This window comes from Artibeus jamaicensis, unplaced genomic scaffold (genome assembly GCF_021234435.1).
Source record: "Artibeus jamaicensis isolate MK-2021 breed Jamaican fruit bat unplaced genomic scaffold, CSHL_Jam_final contig_64, whole genome shotgun sequence".
Classification (NCBI taxonomy): domain Eukaryota; kingdom Metazoa; phylum Chordata; class Mammalia; order Chiroptera; family Phyllostomidae; genus Artibeus; species Artibeus jamaicensis.
In genome coordinates, this window is record NW_026521911.1 from 227,375 (window position 1) to 238,226 (window position 10,852).

Sequence of the window (10,852 nt, forward strand, 5' to 3'; positions counted from 1 at the left end):
GTCTGGTGCTAAATATTGTTGGGGAAGTCAATTAGATTTGACAGTATGACCAAACCAGTGTTAAATCTTTAGAGAAAAAGGAATTGTACTTGACTAATGTAAAGGGACAATTAACTAAGGAAAGTGTTTTTGATTGGGTTTTAATAACTTATAAGATTATTTTTAAAGCTCTTAGCTATTTTTAAAAGACAGAATATACATACAAAAGGTAAAAACTGAAAGAAGGGTGTGTGTTTTACATTATAGTGTGTTTATAAATGACACACATATATTTTAATAAACTTATAATCTGCCTCTTGCTATTCTCTCACTTACTGAGATATATAAACATTTTATCATGTAAATATACAGCTCTAAAAATAATATAAACATAATTCTAATTAATTGAATGGATGTACTAAAATTTAAACAATGCTTTATTTTTGAACATGTATTTCTTCCAAGTGTTCATTATAATAAAAATCAATAATTACAAATAGCTAATCATTGTTATTGATGTTATAATGTTACTATATATACAGTGATAAGAGGAGTATATGCAGGCACTGGGCTGAACACATTACCTGGCCTTACACTTAATCATTGCTCATAGAATTTCTCTGTAGTTTTTTCATTTCCTTTAGAAAATGTTTCCCAAAGCAAAAATTACTGTGTCAAATGGAATGAACAATTTTTGGAACTTCTATAGTGGAGTAGGACGATTTAGCAGTAGAAATTACAAGCACGCTTGTTTCTACATTTACCAGTGGGTGTTTCCATACTTAGTTTCTTTTATAAGACATGTAAAATGTCAATTTTCAAGAAGAAATTTATAACTCTTCTTTATTATAGGTCCACAGTTTCCCAGGATGGAAATAAGAAGTAGTAGTCTACAGTTTCCAGAGGCAAGCTCTCTCGTAGAAGTAAAAGTCTAAAAATTAGAGCTTCTATCTCTTGGATATTTCACACCCCCAGATATGTTCCTGTCTAATAATGCCTGCTTGGTGCCTACTTCTTTCTGGCTCACTGGCATCCCAGGACTGGAGTCTCTGCACATCTGGCTCTCCATCCCCTTCAGCTCCATGTACCTGGTGGCTGTGGTGGGGAATATCACCATCCTGACTGTGGTAAAGGTGGAGCGCAGCCTGCATCAACCCATGTACTTCTTCCTGTGCATGTTGGCTGTCATTGACTTGGTTCTGTCAACTTCTACCATGCCCAAACTACTAGCCATCTTCTGGTTTGGTGCCCACAACATTGACCTACATGCCTGCTTGACCCAGATGTTTTTCATCCACTGCTTTGCCACAGTAGAGTCAGGCATTTTCCTTGCCATGGCTTTTGATCGCTATGTGGCCATCTGTGACCCACTACATCATACTTCAGTGCTCACCCCCACAATGGTGGGTCGTTTGGGCCTGGCTGCCCTCCTTCGGGGTATACTTTATATTGGACCCTTGCCCTTGATAATTCGCCTAAGGCTGTCCCTTTACCGGACCCAAATCATTGCCCACTCCTACTGTGAGCATATGGCTGTGGTCACCTTGGCATGTGGTGACACAACAGTCAATAATTTATATGGAATGGGAATTGGCTTCCTAGTATTGATCCTGGATTCATTAGCCATCACTGCCTCATATGTGATGATTTTCAGGGCTGTAATGGGACTGGCCACCCCTGAAGCTAGGCTAAAAACCCTAGGGACATGCAGTTGTCACATTTGTGCCATCCTTGTCTTCTACATCCCCATTGCTGTTTCCTCCCTTACTCACCGCTTTGGCCATCAGGTGCCTCCCCATATCCATATCCTTTTGGCCAACTTTTACCTCCTCATCCCACCCATCCTCAACCCAGTCGTCTATGCTGTCCGTACCAAACAGATTAGAGAGAGGCTTCTCCACATTCTTAAAGCAGAAGCTCAACCCAAGTGACTATTCTGCACCTATGGAGCATGTAGACAATTAGTTATGGCAGAAAAGGGCTCTGAATGGGGAAGCCAGTGCAGTAATACCCATGCAGCTGGGTTTTACCTGAGTTTTGGAGATAAAGGCCTGTGAGCAATGCAGAATATATTTTGTATGACCATGAATTTTTCTGAAAATGGAGAGGGGAATATCTTAAATATCATCGTGGAGAGAATTCAGAGCAAAAGTTTTTATACTACAATATCTCTTTTCCTATTTGACTTCATCACATTAAGCACAATAGATAGAAGCATACAGACCACAGAGGTAGGATCATTTCTACTTTTGACCTTTTCTGGTAAAGGATTTATAGTTTCTCTTTGGAGAATGTTTTCAACAATTTCTAGAAGGTAAAATTATACTCTTAACACTTTCTTGAAGACCACTTACAAATTCTGTTAGTAAAGGTCTAGAAAAATTCAACTATGTTAGCAAGCTTGTCCAATCCTTTTGGCTTTCTCCAGAAAAGGCCTTTTGTTGAGGATGAAAGCAATATGAATATTAGAAATCTTAATCTAATGGGATCTTACTACCCATAAAAGTTGAAGTCCTCAAGCCAGATCATTTACCCATTTAAACAGAGAAATGAAAATGTAATATCTCCCACCTTCGCCTAGTAATAAAGTTAACTGGAAGCAGGGAGGAGGAAATGGAGGACATTTAGGAGATTTCATTTTGGAGGCCCTGAAATGGCATCCATGAAGGATAGCAGCCACACTGAAATAACAAAGTGACAGTGAGAAGATAACAGTGGGATTACTGACACAAAAGAGGTTAAATAGACAATAAAGGTAATGAGAATATATAAAGACCCAGTGGCAGATACAAAGCTTAAAACAACTTCAAATCTTTGGTAAATTCTTGTTTAATATTTTTTATTTTGATATGATTTTACCCTTTTTATATTTATTGATCATAGCAATTTCATAATGAAATTATTATTCCAGGCTAGAAACCTGCAGAAATTGTGTAATACATGAAAAATGGAATGAATGGATTACTCCTAACTGTAGTTATTCAGAATTATGGTATGTCCATTTTAGTTCTAAAGTGTTTTTTTTTCTTTTTTCTCTTTCTTTTTTTATTCGTATTGTTGTTCAAATAATTTTCTGCCTTTTCCCCCACTCCATCCCAACCCCCAGCCCTCCCCACCTCCCTCCCATTTTCACTCACCACCCTGTTATTGTCCACGTGTCCTTTATATTGGTTCCTGCAAACCCTTCACCCTTTTCCCCTGAAATTCCCTCCTCTGTCCCCTCTGGTCACTGTCAGCCTGTTCTCAATTTCAGTTCTAAAGTGTTTTAGACTTTAAAATGCACATCTCACCTACTCAGTTTGCAAATCATTACAAAATCTAAGAAAGCTAAGGTGACTTACCTTAGGTTAAAAATAAATTATCATAGTATTCTGAGAGTATAATCTAAAGAAGCCAATTATTAAACCAGAGGTAAAATTCAAGTTTCATATTATATTAAAGACATAAGAAAACTTAGGATATCACAAACTCTTTTCTAAAGTTCACCTAACTTTGAATTTTTATTTTTTTGTAATCTTATGCCTAAACCTAAGGTTGGCTGGATCAAATATATGTTTCTCTATTGTTTTGGGGTAAAGGTTGCTCACTCACTTTATCAAGGGCCCTGGAGTCCAGTGCCAAACCCAAGTCCACTTATTGGGGAAAGGTTATGTTGATATACATAAATTTAGTGCCAAATGTAATCTGCCTTCTGATTTTTATCAGGGGTTCATTAAAAGATTATAAGCCCCAGAGCTAGAATCTTATTTTACAGCATTAACTCCTGACCATGACCCTGGGCTTTAGAAAAAATACAGAAAAATCCATTAGTGGCACCAATGCTGAGGGAAATGACAATGAACTTTTGTCATGGGATAGCTCTTTGGCATAATGCTTAAAATTCATTTATACTGTGTAAGCAGAGAGTGTATATGGAGATCCAGCTTTTAATAGGGATTTAGCACTAATCCTTCTGAATGTAATTAACTTTCTAGCCAAATAACCTCAACCTCACAGGGAGGTGTTTTTTTTTCTAGAAATCTGCTGGGTCTACCATAGATAAAGACCTAATACCAATCATCTCTAGCTTCTTCAGACAGCATTGAATGATTGGGGGTAAAGAAGAGAAAATAGCATCTGGCTGCACCCTCCTGCTCTATCCAGAGACAACCACCCATGATAACACCCATGCCTATCAGACTCAGGGTGTGAACTTGGTTATAGTAGAGAATTTAATTGCCATCATCAATTGTACTCCCGGCTGGGCTCTTTCATGGCAAAAGGGTTATCTCAGAACAGGATGGAAGAGAATGTGCAGTGGCAAATGCAGTATGTGGACATGACAGAAGTCCAATGATTAAATCTCTCTCATTAAAGCCAACATTTTGTTTCTCCTTCACACAAATGTTTCTGCTCCCATTTTATCACCCACTCCAAGGTGGGAGTAAAAGACACTGTCATCAGCCACTTTTGAGTCTGCAAACTTTTCTTCATAGAAAAGTGAAAACTAGTGAAGTGTTAAGGGAGGAGACATTTTTATGGTTATTTGTAAAGGGTCATGTGGCACCAGTTCTATCAATGTGGTTTTAATGATTTTCACATTTATGCTATGTTTCTGTAATATGTTAATATTAGGGGCAGCTGTATCTTTTTTTTAATTCTATAAGTTAAAACTAATTCTAAATAAACTATTTAAAACATGAAAAAATGAACTTGGTCTCTGCAATTATAATTAATGGCAGAGATGAATTTGAACTGATAACAATCAGACTTTGGATGAATTGCACAAGCTAAGCCTCAGTTTCCTATTCTTAAAAATAAAAGTAACAATACTAAATTTTTATGGGTTTGTTATAAGAATATAAGGTAATGAATCTAAAATACCTACACAGTGCCTGGCGCATAAAGAAAAAAACAACTTGCCTGTTAAAAGTAACAGATGTTATTGTGTATTGAAAGGCCCATGGGAGAATGATAAGGCCGAAGAGTAAATGGAACAAGTTCTTGGAAAAGCCAGAGAATGTCTGCAGTTGTGCCTCACTAAGGAATGTACCATCCTCCACTCTAGAAAACTCTGCTCTTAGCTTCTCATATCAACAAAGCCATCTTTCTTCCATTCTCCCTGGCTTCCCAGAACCCTCTCAAATACATGTGAAGCTTTTCAATTAGTGACACCTAAGTAGTCTTGTGACAGTAAAAGGCTAAACATCTCTAGGCATTTTCTTGTAAAACAGGTAGAAATTTTATAGTACAGACTTAGCTGTGCAAATATGTCATTGATTTAGGAGTTTGTTCTCTGTATCGTTCACAATGAAGCTTAGAGTGAAAACAAAATCAAAGTATTATGGAAGATAGCACTTTTAACCAAATCCAATCCACTTAAAATGTTTTTTCTTAGTCCATTTCAATTTATAATTTAGTCTGATACAGACTTAAAAACTCCCCCAGGAGTTTTTCTGTCTCCTCTTCCTTGTTTTAGGTTTAAAACTGCAGTAGGGGGTGGGGGTGCTCTTATAAGATTGCCACCTTGACAGTCAGTCACATGAGAAGGGACTGTCTCCTGCTTAACAAGTCTCCTTGATGAAAGAACTGTCAGAGACCTTGGCTGGCCTCTGACCCCAAAAACATCTTGTGTTGGTACTTTCTAACATTCTGACCTGTGGGAGATGACCTCCTTCTACTCAATTCTCTGATGCTGTTGATTGAATGAGATTGTAGTTCCTTCCCCACGTGACCCTGGCAGACAGAGTGTACTCTGAATCTTTCTGATGTTCACCCCTTCAATCCAGCTGTAAGAGCCTGTGCTAACTGGCCAGAAGGATCACTCTTACTCTGTCTCAGCCAACCTCTTTATCTCTCTTGTGCCTCAGGAGGGTTTAGGATGCATTCCTAGGCACTCGGAGCTTTGAAAGCTTCAGATTAAGGAGTGCAAGATATGATCCCAACTAAGGGCCCTTGTTCCTGCCAGGCACAGAAGGCCTTTGTATCTAATGTCATTGGAAGCCAGGAAGATAAACCAGTTCTTCCAGATCAGAACAGGTTTATAAATATTTTTCTTCTTTCTGGATCAAAGCTTTTGAACTTAAATGCCAAGAATTTTGCATCTTAATAGAGGGGCATCATAGAAGGCCCTGACTGCCCTAATATGCTTCTCTGAATGAATTCTAGAATGGAGAACTCTAGAATTGAAAATTCTATAATGGAGCTTGAGAAATGACTTTGTAGAAGATGTATAAATGAAAGTCTAAGATCTGAGGGACCTATGTGTCTGGAAATGTTGCCTGATCAATGCAAATACCCCCTTTAGGGAATAATATGGCTGACTGCTTACTTTTGTCTTGAGCAAAAAGAGAAAAGAATTCACTTGTATAAGTTGTATAAGTAGGACTTCATGAAAAAGGTATGCATGAGAGCTTCTTTAAAAACAGACTGAAGTAATGTTCATTTATAAGAGTTCACATAAGGAGACAAATGACAAAAAAAAACTGACACTCAGTATCATTTTCAGGATATGATATAAAAAGAAATAATGGATTTTTTTAAATTTAAGTACATAGTCTTGAACTGCCCTGAGACAAAGTGCAAGAAAGAACATGCAATTCCAGCAGACAACTCTCAGATCTCAGTGGTTCACTGCAAACACAACAAAATCACCTTGCTCTGTTCTATGAACACTATGGGCCAGCTCTGGCTGTGCTCCAGGCTGTAAGTCAGACTCACACCTGCTCTATGTATCTTACCCATCATGGGTCTAGGTTGAAGAGAGAATTCTGACTGGAAACATTCTCATTCTTTTTTTTTTTTTGTCTTTATATTTATTTACTTATTCATTTTTTTTATTTTATCGTTGTTCAGGTACAGTTGTATGCATTTTCCCTCCACCACTCCCCCCCCCACCCAAGCCATCCCAACCTTCCTCCCTGATTCCTCCCCGCCCCCTTAGTTTTGTTCATGTGTCCTTTACAGTTGTTCCTGAAAACCCTTCCTCCCTTTCCTCTCATTATCCCCTCCCACCTCTCCTCTTCTGGCGACTGTCAGATTGTTCTTAATTTCATCGTTTCTGGTTATATTCTGCTGGCTTGTTCGTTTTGTTGATTAGATTCCACTTGAAGGTGAGATCATATGGTATTTGTCTTTCACCACCTGGCCTATTTTACTTGGCATAATGCTCTCCAGTGCCATCCATGCTGTCCCAAAAGGGTAGGTGCTTCTTCTTGTAGTAGAGTCGAAAAGTGAAAGATACTGAGCCAAGTTACACAGATACATTTTAAAGTTTCTGATTATTCTGATACATTTCAAAATGACTTGAATTCCATTGACCAAATATAATTTTTTATAAAAGAAAGTCACAGGAAGAATTAGCATTCTTACAGTGAGGAAACACCACTCCAGCAGGAGAGGAATGAGATAGTAAATACCAGTGAACAGCAATAACCTATAACTACTACATATTGTCACTATTTTCTTCTTCACCTTCAGAAGTCTCATCTCTAAAAGAGAAGGTATTTCCACAGTATAGAGCACAAAGATAGTATTGAGCTCTTCTATTCATTCACTCAACAAATATTACTAAGATCTTTTGTTTTGGAGACTAAAGGCACATGCATGTAAAAAGTTACATAATATAAATTTTTATGAAGTAATATTAGAACACTCCCTTGTTAGTTGTACAATAAAGGAATTGGCCATTCTATACATCAGAAAGGAACTGACTTAATAGAAGAAATAAGTCTCCTTAGGAAAGGAGCTGTCTAACAAACTATGAAGCCACTACAAATGTTGTAAGTTAAAGAGTGGCAGAAGCTGGAGACCATTTATCAAAGGAGGTATGGAATTAATTTCAGTACTATATGTGTTTTTATCCTTTGGGTAATAAAATCTGGGGTTCAGTTTCTCACTCATAGTCTGGATGAAGAGTTCAGCAGTCTCAGACAAGATTCTACTGTTTTTCACTGATATGACAATAGCACTTTGGAAGTTTCTTGTGATGTGTCTATGAAAATAGGATGGTCAAACTTCTGCTATCAGACAGACTATTGGTGAATCGGTGAGATTGGGACTTCATTATATTTATCAAACTTGAGAATTAACAAATATGGAGACTCTGCAATTTTCCTACTTGAGAGCATTTCTCTATTCCTTAACTTAGCACTCACTCAGTACTAGATTAGTGAGTAAGAAAAAACAATGCATCTACACAGACTTTTTCCAGAATAGGCTTAGCACATGATCACGAATCTGCTTGGTCTTCACACCATAGATGATGGGATTGACCATGGGTGGGAAAAGAAGATAGAAAACAGCAAGGAGTATATGGACATGAGGGGCAGCCCGGCGAGCCACACGGTGCATGACTGAAGAGATGACAACAGGTGTGTAGGTGGACAAGATGGCACCTATGTGAGACACACATGTTCCAAAGGCCTTATAGCGGGCCTCCTGAGAGGCAAGCTGTAGGACTGCACGAAGGATGAAGATATAAGACAGGATAACAAACAGCAAATCCAACACCGTTATAAACATGGCCACTGCAATGCCATAGATATTGTTGAAGCGAGTGTCCCCACAAGCCAGCCTTACCACAGCCATGTGCTCACAGTAGCAGTGGGCAATCTGAGGACCACGGCAGTAGTGGAAGCGTCTGAGCAGAAAGGGGAGTGGAGTCATTAGTGTCACAGCCCGAATCATAGCAGCCATGCCAATCTTGGTGATAAGGGGCCGGGTCAGGACTGAGGTGTAGTGCAATGGCTTGCAGATGGCCACATAGCGATCAAAAGCCATGGCCAGCAGCACTGCTGACTCCATGATGGAGAAGGAGTGGAGAAAGAACATCTGGACCAGACAGGCATAGAAGTTGATTGCTCGATCTCTAAACCAAAAAATAGCCAGCATTTTAGGCAGTGTTGTAGAAGAAAGGACTAGATCAATGGTTGCCAACATGGCCAGAAACAGGTACATGGGCTCATGGAGGGCTGCATCAGCCTGAATAATGAAGAGTAGAGTGCAATTGCCTAGCAGAGCCAGAGTATAGGCGAAGCAGAAAGGAATGGAGATCCAGACATGCAGGTGCTCCAAACCTGGAATTCCTACCAACAAGAAGGCAGCTGGGTGGGTTGAGGTAATATTGGAGGCTGACATGGCTTCTGGAAATTTTTCTTGTCAGTTTTTATGGGCCCCTCTGCTTTCTGTATGTACCTCGTTGGGAGGAGTAGTTCGTATTGTTCTCATTGTTAGACCTTAAAAATAATCCATTATTATGCCTCATAGACATGGAGAAGCATAATCCATATTTTCTTCTCTAAAGGAACTTTGAATTTCATTGACCAAACAAAATATCAAACATGATTAGTACTGATATCACAAGACAGCTTTCATACACAAATAAAGACAAGGTTGCGTTTTCTGCGTTCAAGGTGATGTCAAGAATATCCTGTTAAAAGAAGAGGAAGCATGTGTAAACAAATGTATTTCTTTAGAACATACATTGCTACCATTCTACCTGATAATCAAGCTAAGCTCACAACCACAAAAGCCATTTTTCTATCCCAGAATCTTTGGCTTGGGTTACTATATAAGTTGAATAAAACCTGCAATTTCTAATGATCTTATTCATTGCACAATTGCATATTTTCTTTAGTACTACATTATCTGATATGGTTGCCACTGGCCACAAGTGTCAATTTATATTTACTGAAATAAAATAAAAACGCAACTTGTCAGGTATCCCTAACACTTTATAAGTGCCCAATAGCCACATGTGACCAGGGATACCCAGTTAGACCATTCAGGTACATAATGTTTTCTTCATTGTAGAAAGCTCTACTAGAGAGATCTGCTCTAGGATATATTTTCCAGGTCATTTTCCTATCCACAAATCTCTGTGCACACAGCCCTGCCTCCAGCTTACTGAGAAAATGAGGAGCCTCTCCCTCTGGACCTAAATTCAGTTTTAGCTCCCTATTCATGTGGCGTTCCCTCCATCCTCTAGCTCCCTCATTTTCATTTCAGGCAAACTCTCCCTTATTCAGCAAGACCAATATCTGACTTTTATGATAAATGCCCTTCATTCTTAATCATTTACCTTTTCCTTTTCTCTTGCTCATTTTTCTCTTCCTTCAAATCCTTACACATTGAAGTTGCCCAGTTTTTACACAGCTATTTGTTTCTTATAGAATCAAGTTAATGTGGTTTTTATAAGCATTATGTAAAATAATGTATTTAGAACATTTACTATATCACTGAACTAAGTAAGTACTGAAAAATCTTGGTCTCTTTTCAATATAAGAAAATTAAGTTTTTGGAAATCTAATATCTCTAAGACGTCAGATTTGATAGTGTTAGGCAACTGAATTTGGGTTCTAGCTTTCTCCAATTCCACACCCTAAATAACTACACTTTATTGCTTCCATCTAAATGGCTTATAAGCAAAAACATCAACATAACCAAATGGAAAAATGACTTCTTTCCGTGTGGTACAGAAACATTTTAGAATGTAAGGGTCTTGGATCAAATCACATCTGCCATTTATACAAGTTGTATGAATTTACACAATCACTTATCTCCAAGACCATTTTCTTATCTGTAAGTGGGGAGGAGAAAAGCCCTACATTTATGGGATGTTCTGTGGAGAGATTATGTATAATCTTCTTTTATGTATAAAGAATTATGTGTAATTCTTTAGTGTTTGCAGAGCCTCATTTGTCATTTGTATCTCTCCTTCCATAGAACTACACTTTTAAACAAAATCATTATGTTGACTAATATTGTCCCTCCTATCTTATATTCCCCTCCTTCTATTACTTCAAATCTCTGTTTCTCTTCACAGAAAACATCTAGAAATGTTCATATTCAGTCTCGACTCTCATGTATCCTTTGGTAATGGGACATTGTGATC

The 10,852-nt window shown here is 38.2% G+C and overlaps 2 protein-coding genes across 2 annotated transcripts; one reads left to right on the forward strand and one right to left on the reverse strand.

Moving 5' to 3' along the window:
* The first annotated feature begins 956 nt into the window (after positions 1-956).
* Positions 957-1,910, forward strand: LOC119042079 (olfactory receptor 52M1). Its single transcript, XM_037135628.2, has one exon. It carries the CDS (start codon positions 957-959, stop codon positions 1,908-1,910), a length of 954 nt encoding a protein of 317 aa, XP_036991523.1.
* A 6,241-nt stretch (positions 1,911-8,151) lies between these two features.
* On the reverse strand, positions 8,152-9,096 carry LOC119042151 (olfactory receptor 52K1). The gene has a single exon (XM_037135764.2). It carries the CDS (start codon positions 9,094-9,096, stop codon positions 8,152-8,154), a length of 945 nt encoding a protein of 314 aa, XP_036991659.2.
* Positions 9,097-10,852: the final 1,756 nt, after the last annotated feature.

What these genes read in the sequence shown, in the direction of transcription:
- LOC119042151 (XM_037135764.2), bottom strand. Translation starts at nt 9,096, where the DNA reads ATGTCAGCCTCCAATATTACCTCAACCCACCCAGCTGCCTTCTTGTTG.
- LOC119042079 (XM_037135628.2), top strand. Translation starts at nt 957, where the DNA reads ATGTTCCTGTCTAATAATGCCTGCTTGGTGCCTACTTCTTTCTGGCTC.